Raw genomic sequence first — 23,749 nt, 5'->3', positions numbered from 1 at the left:
CAGCAAGAGAGCGAACCCCACGCTATGCTAGAGACAGGAAATATCCCACCTCTGAAGCAGTAGAGGCAAGACCACCTGCGACTTAAAAGCGTGCAACTGCTAGGATGTAGAAGTGTGTATGGGAAAAGAAGACTAACCAATCCTAAAAAGTGATAAAAACAGAGTAAAAGGGGAAGAAAAGAGGATCTCGGCCAGGGAGGGGAGTCGGGAATCTCCAAACACGGCTTACAGTGGGAGATACCCCAACACTCACCGCCCTGCCCCAACATCAGAGAAAGATTAAAAATCTTAAAACTGAGAATAAAAACCACCCCAGTTAGACCATCTGGGAATTGTCAGCCAACATCAGAGGTAAAGTGGGGGGGAGTCTGTACTCAGCATGCAGAGCCAAAAGAAGGGGGCATTCAACCAAAATGTGCGCTACTGACTGGAAGGCTCCACAACCACAAAGTGGGGGGGGGGGCTCATCACGCAAAAGAAAACCATGGGTCAGCCTGGTACGGCCAATGCAGAGGACGACACAGTGTGGTTGAGTCCTTTCGGGAGAGGTGAAAGGAAGAATGCCACGGGCCTGGTGTCACCTTAATCACACGAAGTTTATTAGACAGGGAAGTAGCCTCCCAAGAGTTGGCCCATGATTGTGCGAAGTGGGATTTGATGTGAAGTCGTAAATCCGCTGCAGGAGGGGTTACAGAAAACGGGGGTAAAAGACTGTTCCCCCAGCCAAACGATCAGCGAGCTCATTACCTGGGATACCCACATGGCCAGGGAACCAAAGGAAGTCAATGGAACAAGCAGCATGGTGAATATCAACGAGATGGTCATGGATGGCAGAGACCAAGGGATGGTGCGAAAAACACTGGTCAATAGCCTAAAGGCCACTCATTGAGTCCATACATAACAAAACGCGGTTGTGTTGGGACTGTAATAAAGGCAAGGGCCTGGGAAACTGCCATTAAAATTCGGTGGAAAAAGGAACGGAACACCATCGGGGGGATGGAATCTTTCGGACCTCGGTGGAGATCCACCCGAATTCAGGGCTGAGGAACTAACTGGGGGGAGTGTGTGTGTGTGTGTGTGGGGGGGGGGGGGGGGGGGGGGGGGGGGCGGGGGGGGGGGGGGGGGAGTGTGGAAGACAGGACAAAGAAGGAAGCTGAAAATCACAGCGAAGAGATGCAAGGCAGGAGCACAACTGGTAAACCCGCCCGAGGGTGGGAATCAGGTGGGCAACGTCCATGGTCTTGGAAAAGGATAGAATAGGAAGGATGAGTGGGAGAGGAACGGACAGTGATTGCATAAGACACCAGAAAGGGGGGGGGGGGGGGGGGGGATCCCAGCTTCAACCAGGAGACTATCAACAGGGCTAGTAGGGAAGGCACCGGTGGCCAAATGGATACCACGATGGTGGACTGGATCCAGCACATGCAGTGTGGAAGGAGCAGATGAACCATAAACTTGACAACCATAGTCCAAGCGAGACAGAACTAAAGCACGATAAAGGAGGGAGCGGTCCGCACCCCAAGAGGCGTGGGCAAGGAAGCGATGGACATTGAGTTTACAGAAACATCCTACCTTCAGAAGTCTGATATGGGGCAGCCAAGTGAGCTTGTCGAAAAGAAGACCCAGGAAACAAAACTGTGGGACCACAGGCAATCATTGTGCATCGAGATAGAGCTCTAGATCAGGGTGGATCGTAGTATGGCAACAGAAGTGGACCACCCGCGATTTTAAAGGAGAGAATTGAAACCCGTGTGAGAGGGTCCATTCAAAGGCACACCGTATAGCTCCCTGGAGCTGCCGCTCTGCAGAGGCCATCAAAGAGGAACCCAAATGCAGAAATCATCCACATACAGAGCAGGGGAGACCAAAGGACCGACAGAGGCCACAAGTGCATCGATAGCAATGAGGGAAAGAAGTACACTCAATACAGAACCCTGTGGGATGCCCATCTACTGGGTCCGTGGAGAACTAAAAACAGTACCAACCCGAACCCTGGATGACCGATGGAACAGGAACTGGCAGATAAAAATCTGGAGTGGGCCTCTAAGACCCCACTGATGAAGTGTAAGTAAGATGTGATGGCACCAAGCCGTGTCATAGGCCTTGCCAAGGTCAAAAAACAACTGCAACCAAATAGCGGCACTGGGAAAAAGCCTGCCGAACTGCAGATTCCAAGCGAAGTAAATGATCGATCAGAGACTGTCCCTCTCAGAAGCCACACTGGTAAGGGGACAATAGGTCCCAAGATTCGAGGACCCAATTGAGGCGACAGGCTACCATCCATTCAAGTAACTTGCAAACAACATTTGTCAGACTAATTGGCTGATAGCTTTCAACAAATAGGGGGTTCTTACAAGGCTTAAGGACAGGAACCACGATGCTATCCCTCCCCTGAGAAGGGAAGTCACCCTGGAGCCAAATACAGTTAAACACCTGGAGAAGATGTTGCTGTTGTGGAGCACCGAGATGTTGAAGCAGTTGGTTATGAATGGAGTTGGGCCAGGGGCTGTATCATGAGAAGAATAAAGTGCGGAAAGAAATTCCCATTCAGTAAAAGGTTTGTTGTAAGATTCTGACTGACAAGGGGTGAAACATAAGGTGGAAGCTTCGGCCCACTGTTTCTGGTGAAGGAAAGCAGCCAGATAGGAGGCTGATGCTGATGCCATTGCAAAATGGATCACAAGATGTTCCGCAAGAATCAACGGGTCCGTAAAAAGGCCATCTGGGAGTTGAAGGCCTGGAAGGGTGGACTGCCAATGGCAACCTTGGAGAGAGCGAAGTGTAGCCCATACCCGTAACATAGGGACAGTAGAACCGAGGGAAGAAGCAAATTATTCCCAACATATCAATTTGCTCTGTTTGTTTAAATAACGGGCTTTAGCGTGAAGGCGTTTAATGGTAATAAGGTTGGCAACGGATGGGTGCCTCTTAAGGGGTTGCAAAGCTCGACGGCGATCACAGATGGCAATGGCCGTACTCCACCACAGGACTTGCCGGCGACGAAATGGTCCAGATGAGCGCAGTACAGCAAGGCTAGCAGCGAGAACAATCACGTCAGACACGTCACGTAGGACGTCATCAATACAACCCGAGAAAGAGGGATGAAACACGACCTGTGCAGTGTATAGAGGCCAATCAGGGCATTGGAAAGACCAACGGGGTAACCTGTCCAACGGGGAGTGGGATGGGAGCGAGAGAATCAATGGGAAATAGTCACTATCACAAAGGTCGTCGTGTGGCAACCAGTGTAATGAAGGGAGGAGGGAGGGAGAAGAAAGAGAAAGATCAATGGCAGAAAAGGTACCATGACCGGCACTGAAATGAGGAGGGGAGCCATCATTAAGAAGGCCCCACAAGGGATGATGAGCATTAAAATCCCCGAGGAGGAGGAAGGGAGGAGGAAGTTGCTGAAGAAGGGCAGTTAAGGCAGCAGGTGAGAGTGTCCTATCAGGAGGGAGATAAAGATTGCAAACTGTGACCTCAAAGTTCAGGTGGACCCTAACAGCAACCACTTCCAGTGTAGTTTGAAGAGGAATCCACGTGCTAGCAACGTCTGTATGAACCAACGCACAAACGCCACCAGAAGCCCGCAGGGGTCCGACCCGATTTCAACAGAAAAACGGAACCCACAGAGGGTCAGTGAGTGATCATCAGTAAAATGAGATTCCTGTAGAACCACACAAACTGCTGAGTAAGACGAAATAAAGGGATTTCAATTCCAGAAGGTGAAGGTAGTATCCATTACAATTCCACTGGATAACCACAGAACAATGGTTCAAATGGGGGTTGAACAGGCTAAAGCCAGTCATACCGCCGGGTCACCACCCGTCACCGACAAGGAGGGGGCGACATCCATGAACAACAGGTCAGAATCTGGTTGTGAAGCCGGGGATGGGACCTCTGGGGACACCAGAGGTTCCTTGTCCCGGGACTTATGTTTTTTCTTCTTTTCTGTTTGAGATCGAGGAGGGCTGTGTGGCATAAAGCAGCCAGCTGCAGCAAGGTCGGGAACAGAAAGAGATTGGGCGACCTGGGGGCTGACAGACCGCGGTTCTCGCATGGCAGCAGACCTTTGGTCTGGAAGGCGCCGGGAAGAGGCATCCCGGGAGGGGCGCCCTTGACAGGCAGACGCCGAAGGAGTGGGACACTTCTCTGGCTGGGGAGGGGGAGCAGCACCAGGAGGAGAAGGTGGGGGAGCTGCAGGAAAGGGGGGGAGGAGAGGGGCCTGGGACTGGGGTAAGGAAGGAAGAGGAAGGGGTGAAGATGTAACTAAAGCATAACTAGACGTCATCGACACAGGGTGAAGACTTGCATACTTCTTACGAGCCTCAGTGTAGGTTAAAGGATCAAGGGACTCATACTCCTGTATCTTCTTTTCCTTCTTATATACTGGGCAATCTGGTGAACGTGGAGAATGAGTGATGATTGCCATGACAATTAATACACACAGGAGGGGGAACACAGGAACTCCCCTCATGGAGTGGCCTGGAACAGCGGGAAGACGTGTCCAAAACACAAGCACTTAAAACACCTCATAGGGGGTGGGATGTATGGCTTCACATCTCTTCGATAAACCATAATCTTTACTTTCTCAGCGAGTGTATCCCCTTCAAAGGCCAGGATAAAGGCTCCAGTATCACTGTGATTGTCCTTCGGACCCTTCTGAACACGCCGAACAAAGTGAACACCCCACTGTCTGAGATTGTCCCGAAGTTCCTCATCAGTGTGAAGGATGAGGTCCCTGTGAAAAATCACACCTTGAACCATATTTAGAGACTGGTGGGGGGTAATGGACACAGGAATTGTGCCAAGATGGTTACAGGCACGAAGGGCCGCAGACTGGGCAGCTGAAGCAGTTTTCATCAACAACAAACCCTACCACATCTTGCTCAGGGAGTCCACTTCGCCAAACTTGTCTTCAATGTGTTCCACAAAGAATAAAGGTTTTGGTATTGGTGAAAGTATCCCCATCAGTCCTGGTGCAAACCAGATAGGGGGGAAAGGTTTCGCCCCTAGCCGACGGGCCTGACCCTCCTCCCAGGGTAGCCATGGAAGGGAAGGCCGAAGGGGCAGGAGAAGTAGCACTAAAAGAATCAGTTCCACACAGAGAGACGGCCACAGAAGAACGCCCAGAGTTCTGGACCCATATGTGTTTCATTTGCATAGTGTCCGCCCTGATATTACCCACTCTGATCAGGGGCTTTCCTCACGGGCGCCACCCAGCCACAGCAAGGGTCGTCTGGCATGACGGCCATTGCCAGGAGTTCCGATGCTCCAGGATGACAAGCAACCACTCGTAGGCTTACATGAGGTGGTCACAGCTCAGGTATCAGAAGTGTGATCCCTATATGTTCAGGGGGCTCAACCAAAAGGGTACATAGCGACCCCACCACACGGGCTGGCTAACGTGCTGGTTATGCACCCTGTTGTCAGACAATGACGTGAAAGAAAAGATGGAATGAACTAGGAGGGCACACGTTGGAGACACAAGGTAAGGTGCTCTTCCCCAAATGGCTCACACTACGGAAGAGAAATTTAGTAGTGGAGGTCAAACCCCAGAGGGAGACCAGGGAGTGCCAAAAGGAGGAGGTGATTACGCAACAAAACTAAATTACAAAACCAACATAACCAGGAGGACAGCGGGGTCAACATAAGCAAGGACACCAACACCAAGAGAGGGAGAGGAGAAGGCAAGGGGGAAGGAGCAAGGAGAGGAAAGGAGGGGGAAGGGCAAGGAAATGCAGCCCTGGAAAGAAGGAGGGCTGCAATAGCTCGGGGCCCCATGTTCGCCACGCACGTACTGATGAAAGAACCGTGAGCCCCCCTGGGGGGTACTGTAGTGGTACTTGTCTTTGAATCTATCTTTCTAGAATGATCTGTTCAGTATGCTGTTCACAGTAGTTTACCTGTGGCCCTATTTTCTCGTTTGTTATTAGACCAGCACCTCCATACTTCATTATTCCTATTTGATTTTGTATTGATAATTCTATACTCACCTGGATAGAAGTCCTGTATTCTTACCATCACACTTCACAAATCCCCATTAAATGTAACTTCAACCTACCTACTTACCTTTTCAGTTTCTCTAAACCATGTACACAATTAACCCTTTAATTGCTATGGACATGTTAACGTGTGTGCCTTTGTACCTGTCCCTGTGTGCTCTGAATGTGTTTACGCACGCAACCAGTCCTTCTACCTGGTACTCTGAATGTGTCTACGTTTAGACACGTTCAGAGTACCATGTAGAAGGACTGGTGGCGCGCATAAACACGTTCAAAGCACATAGGGACAGGTACAAAGGAGCACACGTTAACACGTCCAGAGCAGTTAAAGGGTTAAGGAATGCAACATACCACACACTGACCTGAAGTTTGCCATATTTGTTTCTACTAATGATAAAATCGCTGTGAGTAGTCATCGCCCAGACACCCAATTGAGGGACTATTTTACTTCTGGAATGTTTTACCCACAATCATACAACAGAGCTATATGTCCATGGCAAAATATAATGGCTACAGTCCACTTGCTTTCAATAGTACTGACGTAGCAAGGCCATATTTTCTTATGTTAACCCCCCCCCCCCCCCCTTCTGGATAGATTAATTTTACATACTGTCTTTCCTATAACAATTCATCTTCAGAAGACACACATTAAATGTGGCCTCTCCACAGATTTATGAAGTTGTGTCTGTGCTACGGACATCTCTATCTCTGAGGGAAGTCAACTCATCCCAACACACAAAGGTCCACTATTCGTGGGGGAATATTATATCTGACTCATAAACTGTTTGTTTCTAGACATGATAATTGCCTCAAAGTGGGAATGATGTTTGAAGTGGTGGATAACTGTAAAAATAAAATAAATAAATACACACTTAATTACATACAGGTGGAGAAAATATGGATAACCGTGAGTCGATATGAATGGGTACAAGGAAAACAAACATTAAAAGAAAGAAAAGAATAGTGCACAATAAAAGATTTTTATGTTGATTTAAGGGAATATTCTAATTTGAATAATTTACATTATGTCTTCAAATTGCTGTTAGCATGGACCCATGACCAATTTAATTAAACATCTACCTAATAACACACACCAACTCCTTTGCTCTAGTACAAGCGGTGATGGATCACTGCATGGGTTCAAAAGTACCGTAAGGAATAAGGACCCATCTTTATCTGTCATCATTCAACTGCCACCCACAACTTAATGGGACTGGCAAAATCTAGGTCCAGTGAGCACACAACTTACTCAATTACATCCCAGATGAGCTCATTAGGAACAAGATCACAGAATCATAGATGGAGTGGGAGGGAAAAGAGCAAAGTAACCCCACATCTGGTGATCCTGTCACCATTCAATTTTGTAAGCATCCTACTCACCTGCACAATGTTGTAGGCAAGCAAGTGGATACAGCAAATCAGACAATGGATTCACATATGACTTTCCAGTGAGGGGTGATGGCAGACATTATCACAGATCCATTTCATCCCACACCACCACCACCACCACCACCACCACCACCCACATGAGAATACCTATCTCTCTCCAGAGCAGTAGACTGGCAGAAGCAGTTTCCCCAAATCAAGGCACGCAAGTACACCTTTGACACATGTCCATGAATAACCCAATGCCTGCAAACCAGTAGTGATGCATTCTTCTGTAATGACAACAGAAGTACAAGGTTTCACAGACACAACATACTGAACGACTTCATTTGCCACAATGGCAGGAGCACTTACTCTCCAATGCAACAGATGTCACTAATTCAGTTTCTGGTGACCATATAAAAAGGTTCTCGTGACCATATAAAAAGGCTGCTGGTTTACTCGAGAATACAGATTTATAAGTTTGCCCAGTATGCTCAAGGTCTCACATAGATCTTCACAGGCAGACACTATCACCCAAATTATAGTCTGCAAATAGATTTCCTGCTGTGTGTTCCGTGTTTTTATTCTTTTTTTGCTTGGAGTGCCTGTTGACAACTCAATGCTTCTACTATTCAGCAAGTGGTCTCCTTCACTCCTAAACGATTGAAATTCTGATTTAAAAATTTGGATTCTTATTAAAATTACAACTTCCCATTACTAAAGACATGTAATGAACTCTCTTTTGCCACCATAAAAGAAACGTTGGATTTAATCAAATTAGTTACAAGATATATCTTAAGAACCTTTAATATATGATCGGTAATAAAATTACTTACTGTGGAGATAATCCTGTGTCTAATGATTGTTTCTTGCTGATGCTGTTGTTACCATGTAACTCCTGCATAATGTCACCTAGGATATCATCATCATCCAATTTCACATTTGCTTCTCTTTTCCTCTTCCGTGATGGCATGTTCATAAGCATATTGCGAATACTCGCTGACCCATCACCGTTTTTCTTCGCATCATTTTTACTATTTGATTTCTTAACGTGTTTCCCACTGTAGCTGTTTTTCTGTCGTGAAGCTGAAGTAATTGATTCATCATCAAGGTCATCATCAAATATTTCACGACCATCCTCAACATATCCACTGCCATCTACAAAGAAAGAGCTTTTAAGTAAAAAAAACATACCATACGTTATTAAAAAAAAAAACACATTACCATACGTGATAAGAACAATCTCGTTAAGAAGTAGAACACAATGACTGAAATTCAGAAGTCCTTACGTGAGATTTTTACATAAATATTACCGTCATCAACAATCCAGTCATCAACCTGACGTTCCAGCACTTTCTTCGAATATTCTTTTTCATCCACTTCCTCATACACATTTTCAAAGTCCTCCACTTCATATTTGTTTTTGCTTCCTTTCAACTGTTTCAGTTTTTCAAGTGCAGCGAGACGACCATTACGATCCGCTTTTTGTCGCCGGGACCTGTGAGCTAGAAGTGAAGATATAATTAGTAAGTCCAACACTTAAAGTTGATTAGACATTTAGTAACATTCAGATGACTGTGTTAATTCTTAATCTAGCTTCTCACAAGCAAAATAATGGTCACAGTGGAATAAGCAACAGTTACTAAGCATATGCAACGAAGTCTCAGACTTAGAAGCAATCCTAAAAGGAGGTGGAGGTCATACAACACTAATTAGAGAGAGATGGCTAAAAATCTAAATCAACAGAAGTGAGATTCTTTGGGAAAGTCTAAGTTCATATGGAAGGATTGGCTTATGCAAAATGGGCGATGGATTTGCCACAATAGATAATCAACTCAAATTGACCAACAAAGAGTAGTTGCATGTGATACTGTTTGGCCCATAATCAGTATCAAGAGTGGGCATAAAGTTAAAACTGGGTCTTTCTACCGATCACCAGAGTCACCCCCAGATACAACCAAGTAGTTTACAGAAAATCTCAGTTTGTTAGTACACATGTTTCTCTATCAAACTGGAGAAGACATTAATAATTCAATAATCAATTGTTACAGTTTTGTGTTGTGGATGTGACATGACTTTCCACAAAAGAATTACTAAACACCTTCTCTGGGAACCACCTAGAACATATAGCTACGAAGCCTGCTCATGATGGGAATATAACAGACATAATTGCAACAAATAGATCAGACCTCTGAGGATGCCCCTAATGAAACTGATATCAGTGACACAGGTAGTTGTCACAACAATGATTACTAAAACACACAGAACACCTAAAACAATTAGGAATACTAGCTCTCTTGCTGATACTAAAGCACAACATCCAAAACAAGTAGGAATACTGATTACTAAAGTACAAGGAATATCTAAAACTAGTAGGAATATTTACATGTTCAATAGGCTAAATAAAGAGGCAATCATGTCTTACCTAATACAGGAACTCAAAACATTTGCCAGTGGGGGTGCTACAATAATTCACATTTACGATGGGAGAAATACTCCAAGGTAGATAACCATTATAAGGAAACTTCTAATGAAACACTGACTTCTGTAAAATAGGTGTAAACCAAAACATAGGGCTATAGATAGATGCTGAATGAAACATGATTGGCTAACAGAAAAGGAACATGTGAAGCCTTCAACGGCCACCCCATCAGTACCTTATTGAAAGATCTCTCACAAAACCCAAAGAAATTCTGGTCAAATGAATGTCAAAGACACCAGAGACTTAAGAATGAAACAGGTAGTGAAACTGAAGGTAGAAAAACAAAACTCAGGAATGCTGGGCTCCATTTTCAGATGTTCCTTTATTAAGCATGGGACAGGTGTATTGCCTCAGTTTACTTTCCATACCACTGTAAGGATGAGTGGTACAGATATTGGTTATAGTTGCATTGAGAAACAGCAAACACTAAATGAGAGTCCAGGGCCTGATGAACTCCCTGATAGTTCTATACAGAATTTCAGTTGAATTTAGCTCTCATTTTAATTATAACATACTGTAGATACCTCTAACAAAAATCTGTGTCCAGTACTTGAAAGACAGTACCAGTCACACTTGGGTACAAGGAGGATAGCAGATAGGATCCATAAAACTATAGTCCAATCTCCCTGACAGACACCCATTATAGAATCCCAAAACTTACTGATCTCAAACAGCATTATCTCCTCCACACTAAACATTGTGGGTTCTAAAAACATTGGTCATGTGCAACCCAACCTGCACTTTCTACAAATAACTCCCCAAGAAACTACGGATCAAAGAAATCATATGGATACAGTATTTCTTGACTTCCGAAAAGCATTTGTGCTAGTACCACACCTACACTTATTATCAAAAGTACAGTTATAGGGGGTATCACACAAAATTTGTGGCTGGATTGAGGATCTCTCGGTATGGAGGATGCCACATGTAATCCTCTTTTTTTTTAAGATAACGCAGGTATCTGTAATGATCTACCATACTATCTGAATAAAACAACACAAATACCCAGTCAGGTCTTGACAATGGTCCAAAGTGGTGCAAAGACTGGCAACTTGTTTAAAATGTTCAGAAATGAAATATTGTGCACTTCACATAATTAAAAAATTTAATATTTTGTGATATAGGCTCAGTTGTAGGTAATATACTTCTGTTCATTGATAGGATACAGTGTTTGCAAATGATGCTGTCACTTATCTCATAAAGTCATCAGAGGATCAAAACCAAATGCAAAATGATTTAGACAAATGTCTGCATGGTGCAAAAAGTGGCTATTGACTCTAAATGAAGTATGAAGACTGTCACATTAGTACTTAAAGGAGTTTGCTAAATTTCAGCTACACAATAAATCATATAAATTTAAAGGCTGTGAATTCCACTAAATACTCAAGAAATAACAATTACATAAAACTTCAATTGGAATGATGCCATAGATAATGTTGTGAGAAAGCAAACCAAAGACTGGGAATTATTGCCAGAACACTAAGATGATGCATACTGCCTACACTACAGTATTCCATCCTCTTCTAGAGTATTGCTACACAGTGTGGGATCTGCAACAGGTAAAACTAATGGAGGATACCATAAAAGGTCAAAGAAGGGCAGTTCATTTAGTACAGGGTGACACAGAATAATGGGTATGTTTGAAACGAGTAGTGGCAGCCATGGGCAGGTGGCAGCACTGCAGGTTCATGACAGTTCGTGAATAAACAGTCCGCCATTTCAGTAATCATGGATCAGTGGAACAGGCAACAGTGTGCATTAGCCACAAAAATGTTTTACAAAAACAAAGATAGTTTGGTAGCAGCGCAGAGGGAGTTTCGATGTTTTTACAATTTAGGACGTCATGATATTCTGTCGAAACACGCGATAAAATGTTGGATTAATAACATTGAAGAGACTGGATCTGCCGTCAAGAAGAAACCAACATGACAACCAAGAAGTGTATGTTCTCTAGCGAACATTGATGTTGTACGCGAGTCCGTCTTACGGAGCCCACAGCGTTCAATTCGTAAGAAAGCAGCAGTGGTTGGAATGTCCCGGGAGAGTGTTTGCAGAATTCTTCATCTTGATTTAAAATGCCATCTGTACAAACTACAGATGGTGCACCAATTGAAGGACAGTGATTACCGGTTATGACCAGGATTCTGTCAACAGATGATAACTAAAATAAACAATGACAATGAATTTCTAAACAAGTTGTGTATGTCAGATGAGGCACATTTTCACCTCACAGGTTATGTGGACAAACAGAACTACTGTTACTGGGCAAACACAAATCCTAATGACATTAATGAGCACCATTTACACGCTAGTAAAGTGACAGTATGGTGTGGTGTTTCATCATATGGGATTATCAAACCATATTTTTTCGCAAATAGACAGGGAAACACAATAACTGTCAATGTCGATTGTTACGTGGAGATGTTACGAACATTCATTACACCTGCATTGGACAACTTTCCAAATGTTCACAAAGCCTGGTTTCAACAGGATGGAGCAACATCACACACTCCAGGGCAATCAATGGCATATGTGCGAGAATTGTTCTCTGGCCCCTAGATCGACAGATTTATCCATTTGCGATTTTTTTCTTGTGGGGAGCTACCTCAAGATCAAATCTACATTACTCAACCAAGAACCCTGAACGAGTTAAAACAGAGAATTTGGGATCCAATTCACAGTATCCCAGCTGAGATCTTGCTGTAGTCAATGAGGAATCTCAACAGCAGATTTCACGAATGTATTGGTACAGGAGGATGCCATCTAAAGGATGTAATTTTTTTAAAATGATAAATGCCATCAGTGTTTCGTAAATGGCAAAGCTATAAGGTTTCAATTACTATGAATGCATTTTCTTTCCTTCATCACTTCTAGTTTTACTGTATTGTCAGAATGTTCCCATTTTTCTGTGTCACCCTGTATTATCGCAATATAGGAGACTGAGTTCCACGAATATGATATGCAGATTGCGGTAGAAATCATTAAAACAAAGATGTTTTTCATTGCAGCATGATCTTCTCATGAAATTTCTATCACCAACTTCCCGCTCTGAACGCAAAAATATTTTTTTCGCACCCATGTACGTAAGTAGAAATGATCATTGTAATAAAACAAGAGAAATCAGAGATCGAAAGGAAAGATTTAATTGTTCATTTTCCGAAGCACTGTTTGAGAGTGGGGTCATTGAGAAATAGTCTGAAGGTAGTTCGATGCACCCTTTGCCTGGCACTTAACTGTGAACTGCAGAGTAATCATGTAGATGTCAACTAGGAAAATGCAGTCAACAAAAGAGACAGTTTATAATTAACTTGTTTTTCCCACCTCAGAACGATGCTCAGGCGTGAGGGATCCATACCTCACAGGACTAATAGGAGATACTGAATGTATACAAAGAAGAGCAATACAAATGATCACAGGTTAGTCTGACTCATGAATGTGTGTCACAGATATGTTGGAAAACCTGATTTGGTGGCCTCTTGAAGAAAGTCACCAAATATCCTGAGTAAATCTACTTTGAGATTCAAGAACAAGCATTAACTGAGGAATTTAAGAGATATTCCTTGCCCCCGTAAACAACGTCCCCACAGGGGCCGTGAAGATGAGGCATTTATGCAGTCATGTTCCCACAGTCCATACACAATTGGAATAGGAAGAAATCCTAACATAATATGTGGTAGCATGCACTTCACATGCCCTGGTAAAGTATTATATATGGAAGTTTTTTTCTAAATAGTCAGAGTTTACAGACCGAAGACGAATGTTTGCAGGGCATGGGGCAGGATCCAATAGTTTAACAAGCAGCACTGCAACCCACCATCTGTGTCACAACTATCAAATGTATATTTACATTTTACCTAGTAGCTTCACAAGCAGCAGTGCAAACCACTGTCTGTGTCACAACTATCAAATATACATTTGCATTTTACCAGAACTTTTCTACAACAAATCTACATGAAACAATGGAAACTTTAGTTTGGAATATCAACAATGTTAGGATACGACTACTACTTACCATAAAGATGACCCATCGCGTTGCAGACTAGCACAACAAAAAGACACTTACACAGTAGCACAGCAAAGAACACAAGAAGAAGGCTTTGGCTGAAAGATATAATGTGTAACAGTTTTTCCACTATGCCCATCTGCAACTCAGCAGGTCACCTTTACAGTAATAGCAATCTATCCTTTTCCTAACATCACAAGTATACATTACATTGATTTGTTTGAGAATTTATTCACAGATATGCTTCCCTAACCTACAAGGTGACTATGATTTGAAACACAAAACGTTTTCTAATTATGAAGGTGATGAATGAGTTTTACAAAGAACCCAACAGTGTGATACCTCACAATCAACAAGACAATATAAGAGTTTTGCAGTAACACAGAAGAAATGACTTATGGAGAACAGTGAACTGAGAATATCAATAAAATAAAATGTAAGATGTGCATGGACAAAGTTAGATCAGTAGGAGCAAGCATGAAGGGAGACCCCCCCCCCCCCCCCCCCACACACACACACACAAAGAACTAGGATGCTAAGGGAAATGAAATGATATCCACAACTAAAACTACTAAAATTAGTGTTTTGAATAAAGTAGTAATATCCAATTTCTTGTAGGAAGGTTGAAATGTGGGATGTGAGCTGCTTCCTTTGCGTCATCAACTACAATCTGTGGTAAGGATTGGTCATGGTGTGATCTATGACAAGGATCTCGGGAGTTTGGGCATGCCTCAAGAACACAGCACTATCAGGGTCACTCAAGAATGTGGCGCTACCAGGATCACTCAATAATGTGCCATTATCTGGGTCACTACGCTGGTGCAGCCTATATTTATGTGAATTCTGAAGTGGCATACCATCTAACAACATTATGATGTGTTATGAGGAATTCAGAAGGAACAGTACAGAACACAACCATTTTATATCACTGTAATCCATGGATCCCACGATAAAGGAGATCTTTAGTGATGTAGAATGAGCCAAAGTGAAGCAGCTGTCAGAAACTGCCTTAACAACTGTTAAAATATTTGAAACAAACACAAACTCATTTCAGCATTAATTCAGTGATATCATTTGTGCTGTGTTGGTGATCCTATTTTGTTTGTGCATGTGTGTTTTACACTTGTGTGAACAGTCAGTCTGTTTGTATGTTGTTCCTGCAGTGCTTGTGCAACTCTTAATAATTAATATCCAAGTTCAACTGTATCTCAGGTATTATTTGCTGACACACAATTCTACTTCCAATAGGTTAATGATTCTGAATGGAACATAAATAATATTATGTGAAAAGTAAGTATTGCAGGCATAACAAAAATCTAGCCTATATATGATTGTGCCACATTACAAAAAAGGGGAAAAAAAACTTCAAGATGGAAAGTGAGGACACGTGCATAAACAAGCTCAAAGATAGAGAAAATTGGAAGTCTGAAGTATAACACTAAAATCACACAATGCATGGACTGTTGTGACTGTCTCAATAATAATCCATTAACAATATGTAGTAGGCATACAGCGAACTGATAGCGGCCAAGATAAAATGTGACAATAGCTTAATGAATCACCACCACAACAGTTGAGAAAAAAGTTATGGTATGTTACATTTTACAAACAGCAATATATCAAAAACAGTGTAGGCGAAACAACTGTCATTTTATGCACACGAGTCTGGAATATGCTTACATGTTAATGCAGGAGCAGTACTGTTTGCTAAATGCCTTATGATTCTGAGACATATTGATAGGATTGAAAACTGTTCATCAGCTGCTGATCTAGTTCAACAAAGACCTGATCAAGTGATCACTACAAAAATTCAAATGTCTCTGCAAGTACATAGAAAACCCAAAGAAATTCTGGTCGTAAGTAAAGGGTGACAGTGGCCACAAAATTAGTAACTGGACACTCACGAATGACACAGTACTTGAAACTGAGAATAGCAAAGCAAAAGATGAAATGCTGAGCTCTATTTTCAAATGCTCCTTTACTATGAAGATACAGGTGAACCGCCCTAGGTTACTTCTCACACCTTACAAAGAGGAGTGGTGTAGATATTGGTTACAGTGGTAGTGTGAAATAGCTAACAGGCCCCAGGAACTGATGTAACTACTGTCTTACTCTATATAGAAATTACTCTTCGAAGTAGCTCTTATTTTAAGTATAATGTACTATAAATCCCACAAACAAAAGAGCTGTGCCCAGTAGTTGGAAGAAAGCACAGGTCACATTTGTATATAAGTAGTGCAGCAGATGTGATCCACTAAATCACCGTCCAATATCCCTGGCACCCACCTATAACAGAATATTACATAAAAACAAAGATGAGGTGACTTACCGAACAAAAGCGCTGGCAGGTCGATAGACACACAAACATACACACAAAATTCAAGCTTTTGCAACAAACTGTTGCCTCATCAGGAAAGAGGGAAGGAGAAGGGAAGACGAAAGGAAGTGTGTTTTAAGGGAGAGGGTAAGGAGTCATTCCAATCCCGGGAGCGGAAAGACTTACCTTAGGGGGAAAAAAGGACAGGTATACACTCGCACACACGCACATATCCATCCACACATACAGACACAAGCAGACATATTTAAATATGTGGATATGTGTGTGTGCGAGTGTATACCCGTCCTTTTTTCCCCCTAAGGTAAGTCTTTCCGCTCCCGGGATTGGAATGACTCCTTACCCTCTCCCTTAAAACCCACTTCCTTTCGTCTTCCCTTCTCCTTCCCTCTTTCCTGATGAGGCAACAGTTTGTTGCGAAAGCTTGAATTTTGTGTGTATGTTTGTGTGTCTATCGACCTGCCAGCGCTTTTGTTCGGTAAGTCACCTCATCTTTGTTTTTATGTATAATTTTTCCCACGTGGAATGTTTCCTTCCATTATATAGAATATTACATAACATATTCTCAGTTAAAACATAATAAAATCTCCCAAACAGAATGACCTTCTTCCACACACATTAATTTTTTTTTCTAGTTGCTATAGTTATCTATAATGACGTAGACCTACTGTTTTAAAAAAGCTACGCAAATATTCAATCAGATCTTGATAAGATTTCAGAGTTGTTCAAAAATTGGTAAATTGTTTTAAGTTAGTGTAAAATAGTGTACTTAACAACATAGTAAAATGTAGTATCCTATGACAAGAATATCAAAAAGGCACAGTTGGAATCGGTCAACTCATATTAATATCTGGGTTTAACAGTCTTTAGTGGTGTGAAATGGAATTATTACAAAAAATGCTGTTGGAAAGTTCTTATATATTATATACATTCACCCAGAGAGAAACCACACGGCAGATGTCAGTTCACTGGTAGGATACTAGAAAATAGCAGTCAATCTGCACAGGAGACTGCTTACAAAAGACTCATCTGACCCATCCTAGAATATTGCTGAAGTGTGTGATTTGTACTAGAACTAAAACAGGATATTGAATGTCCACTAAGAGGGTCAGCACAAATGTGAACAGCACACACTTAAGATTTACACAAACTTTCCCATGAAAGCCTACTTACAAAGTATCAAGAACCATCTGTAAGTGAGAAACCAAGGAATACACTACAACCTCCTACCTACAGCTCCTGTAGGGATTGCCAAGATGAGAGCAGAGCAATTACGGCACTTACAGACATGTTTAAGTAATTATTCTTCCCACACTCCATACCTGAACAGAATGGAAATGAGCCTTAACAACTGGCACACTGGGAAATACGCTCTGCCATATACTGCACAATGGTTTGCAGAGTATAGATGTTAAGTATAGAAGTATAGGAATAAGACTTTATCAATGGGCTAATATCTAAAAATTTAATTTCAACAGTATTAACAACGAGCTGATGGTAAAAGAGATCAATGACAAATAGTCAAACAAGGAAAAAAATCACAAGATAGTGGTGAGAGAGAAAGGACACGACAGGTAAAATATTGCAACATGCGGAGGACTGGGGAAAAGATGAGGGTCCATGTTTCCTTATTCTTGTCAGAAGCTAAATGATAAAAATATCTATCATACCACCAGTAAATATAGGAAACCCACAATAAGCAAAATACACACAAAAACGTTCTTTCCAATACTTTATATTGATGTGAATTAGAAATGTTATCATAATCAATGGTAAAATATCACTGAAATCAATACTTAGGCGCTCGTATCATGTTTAACACATTGCACAGAAAAAGAACTAGAAAAAAGTCTTACATCTTACTTATTTTGACCACTTTTCATGAGATCTTAAGCCTTTGGGAAGATATGAACTATTCAACGCAATTATGGCTGCTTGCAATTCATTATTAGTCCTATGAAACTTTTATCTGGGAGTTTATTCTACTGCTAGTTTCTTGGCTGCACTTACAATGGTGGGAGATCACTGCACATAGGGGTTTGAGAATGAGGAAGTCACTAAATGACAGTGTGAATTTGGGCCCATCCACATTTTGAAAGCCTAATAGTTTGTAAGGCTGCTCATAAGGGGAAACATAAATCTACTTCCAAGGCATGGCCCTGGCCAAATTATCATATGCTACTTTCGATGTATAGGATGTCGTACCTAAAATTTCAGAGTTCTGACGAGAGTTCTCTCTGAAAACACGCTGGCAGTGAATGTTTTGAATTAGCATCAGTTCTCCGCCAAATGATTTTCATCTGCATATTACTTTTAAAAACAAAGAATATTTAAATTAGTTGATATTAACTGAAGTACCATTTCTACTTGACAACAGATCTACTACAATCAGTTCCTATCTGCCTTACAATAAATAGCTCTGTTTGATTAGAAAGGACGAAACGTGGCACGTGAAATGGCTAAGAAACGAGTTGGCATTATGTGGATCATCGTTCTGTGACAACGGATGAAAAATTGAATCATCACTTCATAGCATTAAATAGTAGCGTGAAAAATGTCTACTGACAAGGAATGGGGTGGAGTTTGCAAGTAAAATCACAATCGCCGTGTTTGCACTTGAATAATTCTTCAGTGTAGAGCAAACCTTCCAGTTGCATTTAGCGTAGAATCTCACTAAAGTTTACACATAAACAAATCACAATAAACGTAAAACCTTATAGCTTTTTCTTTCTTACGTGTTGTATCTGCCATTCGCACTTTCACTGTGGTATTTAAATTCGGCGAAACTCCACTTACTGACACACCAACAAAACCTGTCACCACACACAAGTTGTAAACACACCCTCCGCGCGCCAGAATTGCATTTGGCGGGAAAATGCATTAATCGATTGAAGATTCGATTAATCGCAATTTCGACACCACACTTCTCATAACATTTTTTCTAACAAATAGGAATTGGGATATGTGGCCGTAAACCATAGAATTCTGCTAGCAACGGAATAATAAATGGAGTTATTATTTTGTAAAAACATCCACATGACAGGACAGAGGTTTTCAAGTGAAATAAAGTTTATTTACGCTGTACTGTTCGTCTTCCATCAATCACTAAGTGCGTGCTAGCCGCTTGGATGTGGAACGAGTCAATACATACTGACACAACTTATATTGAACAGACAGAGTTGATGTACAAGAAATTTGTAAATTCCATAATATTAAGACAGTGAATAAAGTGTTTAGTCCACACTACACTTACTAACTTGGTGAACACAAACAAAGTATATTCATACAGTGAACACAATGTTTAAATACAATTAGTAATTCATATAACTGATGCACGACATTATTTAGACAAGTGAATATAACTATTATCTTACATGCTAATAACCAATACACACCATTTTGTTAAATGATAGGATGTGATAAAGAGAAACTGATCTCAGCACTACTCAAATCATAAACCTTTTTTAAAGTAAAATTCGTTGTCAAATAACCAGTTGCATAGTCCACGAAATACTAATGGCGTGGTCTGAACAGTTTGTCATAGTTTGTTGAAGATTTTTGAAGTACTCACCTTGGTGTGTCACAAACTTCCTTCTTTCTAGTATTATAGGAATGGATTTCTTCCGTAACAGCAGTTTTCATGCTACTTTTTTTTTTTAACGTATAGTACACTGACGTATATGTACAAGTTTACAACAGGCAATATTCTGAGCCTGGTAAGTAGAGGACGACAGTGCTCCCTGGGGCCTGTTTTGGACATTATGTGTAATGTTCTTTTCAAAGTTTTGGTAGCGTAAGAAGTTTGACCCCAAATGAGAAGGCCGCAAGTCATACGCAGGGTTGCCAATGGGTAAAATGGGCTCCCCACGAGTTTCAAGTGCAAAAACCATCAGGAAACCACTAATGAAAATGCCCCTACTCCCATAAAATTTTTAAATGAATTACGTTGTTAAAATGTCTGTGCTTATCTTAATTTTTCTTGGCAATCGGACTTCGCTGACCTTCTAGTTGAAGCTGCAGGCGGCAGCGGACTCCGGGAACACCGGTGTTTGTCGTAGTTACGAAGACCTTCTTCTTGTAGTTTTCCTCTTCACTTACTTCAATAAATAAAAAATACTTTATACTGTTTTCCCATATAAAGAATTGCTGTGTCGTTTGTCTTCATTCTGGGTGCAGTGGGTGTGTGCGTTTTCTTAGTGTTTATGTCACATTGAGTGTCACACTTTCACCCGAGTGTCACATACTTAAGAATTGCTGTGTCGTTCGTCTTCATGCTGGGTGCAATGGGTGTGTGCTTATTGTTCAAAATGCGAAGCTGTGTCAGAAGATCTCCATTTTTACGGTCCAGGAGTCTTTACTACCCGTCGTACTCGCATTTTCAGCAGAGAGAACCCTGACCAACAGCATCCTTCGATGAGGCGATTACCTGCCAGAACAACTAAAGATCACCAAAAAAATGGCTCTGAGCACTATGAGACTTAACATCTGAGCTCATCAGTCCTCTAGAGTTTATAACTACTTAAACCTAATTAACCTAAGGACATCACACACATCCATGCCCGAGGCAGGATTCGAACCTGCGACCGTAGCGGTCGCGCGGTTCCAGACTGAAGCGCCTAGAACCGCTTGGCCTCACCGGCTGGCTATAGTTCACCTGTCAATGTATCAAGTGCTGTGAGCCACGATACTCAGAAGTTATTTCGTTGCACACACATGTTCATGTCACCACACTTGAGAGTGCACTTGTTGAAATACACATAAAGTCGTCCAAGACATTGCAGAAACTGCTTATCTTTGAAGTTCATTTCTTCGTATAGTGTTTGGTTTCCAATGAAAATTCATACAAGTGTTGAGTAACAACAGTATACATAACATGACAGCTTATACCTATGGCTGACATTCCATCCATTGTTTATATTACGAACGTAAATTCCTTAAGTTTTAAAAAGTAATACAATTTTCATTAACTGGGTCCTGTTACTACAGTTTGTTTGTTAAAAAAAATGGTTCAAATGGCTCTGAGCACTATGGGACTTCTGAGGTCATCAGTCCCCTAGAACTTAGAACTACGTAAACCTAAGGACATCACACACATCCATGCCCGAGGCAGGATTCGAACCTGCGACCGTAGCGGTCGCACGGTTCCAGACTGTAGCGCCTTGTTCGTTAGCTTCAACTTATCTTCATTCACATCACATACACAAATTAATTACATATCACATTTTTATAACACAATACAAGCATATGATACATTTTTGCTTCATTTTATAGATAGGTCTTTATCACTTATGGGAGCTCATTTCTATCTTAAGTAGAGGAGGAAGAAAAACATTCGAAATAGGACTAAAACATTGTGCATGGCTGGCCTAACTGTGCTCGGAGCCATATCTTTTGTTTGGGAGGGAAAAAGAGAAATACTCATCTACTGGTTCAAGGATTTATGTGGAAATGTTACTCATACAATCATGGATTAGTTGCTAAGAAACTTTGGTTCATTGAAATAATGCGTACCAACTAATCACTAACGAAGTGTCATGTTCTCTCCTCATGTGCTAGTGCTGTTTACTTCAGTTCACGTGTGTATACTTATCTTTCTCAAATACCTAGACATGCCATTATTCAAGCTTTCATGTGACACAATAAAAAAATTTAATCGGTTTTTTAATAATCTCATGCTTCAATGCTTATCTGTACTCTGCAGCGAGTAGGTATGTCAGGGAGACACACTGCAACAATGCATATTTCATTTGCCTTATGACCTTTGTATAATTATCCTTATAACTAAATTGTTTAGTGGAGGTGCAGCCTGTTCCTTCATTTGGTACCAGCTACTCTCGACATAATTCTCTTCTTCTGTGCCGAGACGATGCACTGGTCGCTGAAAGAAAAAACTGAAAACTAATTGCATTTCATAACTCGGTGGCCACTGATACATTTGGTCATTACATTCGTCTGCAGATACATCCATACTTTGTTTAAATTCGTAGACATTCGTTTATTATGTTACGCTTTATGATCATTTACCCCGCAAAGAAAATTATCTGACATTTCTTACAGTATTTTGTCATTAGTCCATAGCACACATGTCTCATACAGGTTTTCATAATGCTTCCGTTTAGTTGTAAATATGTTGTATATAGCTTGGTATTTAATTAAATCTCTGTTTACATATATCAATAGGTTCCCTAGTTCTTAGACACTAGATGTATTTGCGTAGTATTCCCATTTACTTTGTATTTAAGTTAAGTACACATTGCACTCCTATTATGATTGCACCTTCTGCCAGTCTGTCACGCATGTGCACAGGTCAATGTCTCCTGTCCTGCTACTGAGGTCAGTGCGTATTGTTGAGCGCGTGACAACTGAACCATAAGCTAATTCTGTTTATACTTTCGCTTCACATGAAGCACTGTATCACTTCTCATTGCGGTTAATTTTATGCCTACATGTACAAATGAAAAGAATTACTTATGCCCATACACATTACTTTATCTTAAAATAAACGCCAGAAGAAAAGTTACACTTAGAATTATGTACACTATGTACAATTATCTTGCGATAAAAAATAAATGTTACCATGCTTCATCATTTTATAAAGGCTTTTACATCTTTGTGAGGGTGGAGACCCTTGTCTCTCCCTCTTTTCTCATAGGCTTATCTCTACGTCCCTGGGTATGGTATTTTGAAAATTACATATGGTCCTGATTGGAGTAACTGCCATTTCTTATTTAGATTGCCAATTTGTGACGATTTAGGATGCATCCATAAGAGGACTCGTTGGCCTTCAAAAAGTTGTGTAACATGTTTCAGTTTCTTGCTATAAATTTTCCTTTTAAACTCGGCCCAGTTTTCTAGTGTAACTATGGCTTGTTTGATTTTGTCTTGTAGTGTCATTCCTGCAGTGGGTACCTTTGGTATGAGCTGCTCCCACTCATTCATTTGTTTTGTGTGGAACATCAATTCATTATGTGTGAAACCTGTTGAAGAATGTGGAAGGTTATTTACAACTTGCATGAGAGGAGTTACGTATTCTACCCATCGGATGTGTTTGTGAGGGGTGTGTGCCCTAATCTTTAAAGACTCGATCAACTGAGATTGCTTCTGGGTGAAAACGGCTTACTAATATGTGCTTTAAGCCCTTTGAGGTCATAAATTGTTTCTACTCTTGCATAAATTAAATATGAAGCATTATCAGTTAGTAGTACCTCTGGTTTACCTACTCTTCTCAAATAGTTTCCCTCAGTTCTTTTTCTAATATTTGTAGCTGTTGCATTTTTAATGACATACGTTTTCGTATGATTCGAAAAAATATCTTATACTGCTACTACGTTTCTTACTCCTCCTTGATTTCTTGGATATGGACCAGCTATGTCCAGGGATACAATATCTAGAGGGTTCTTTTGAGTATTGGTTGTAGTTCAGTATATTTTGACACATTGGACTGATTTGACTTTCGACATATTTCACACTTTCGTAATACCTGTAGGAATCGTCTTCTCAAATTTGGAAAATAACCAAGTGTTGCAATTTTTTCAGTACATTTGCCTACTCCATAA

The 23,749-nt window shown here is 41.2% G+C and overlaps 1 protein-coding gene across 1 annotated transcript in view; it reads right to left on the bottom strand.

Annotated features, from left to right (window-relative positions):
* The window catches only part of LOC124595494 (DNA polymerase alpha catalytic subunit), a 262,660-nt gene extending 243,604 nt beyond the window's left edge, over positions 1-19,056 (bottom strand). Inside the window, exons 1-3 of the mRNA XM_047134258.1 lie at positions 18,929-19,056; positions 8,687-8,878; positions 8,210-8,531 (exon numbers count right to left, since the gene is read on the bottom strand). Coding sequence (XP_046990214.1) covers positions 8,210-8,531; positions 8,687-8,878; positions 18,929-18,944 — 530 coding nt within the window. The 5' untranslated portion in view covers positions 18,945-19,056. The remainder of the gene's footprint in view (positions 1-8,209; positions 8,532-8,686; positions 8,879-18,928) is intronic.
* Between the last annotated feature and the right edge of the window lie 4,693 nt (positions 19,057-23,749).

Source organism: Schistocerca americana, chromosome 2 (genome assembly GCF_021461395.2).
Source record: "Schistocerca americana isolate TAMUIC-IGC-003095 chromosome 2, iqSchAmer2.1, whole genome shotgun sequence".
Taxonomy (NCBI): Eukaryota; Metazoa; Arthropoda; class Insecta; order Orthoptera; family Acrididae; genus Schistocerca; species Schistocerca americana.
This window is presented reverse-complemented; position numbering and strand designations above follow the sequence as displayed.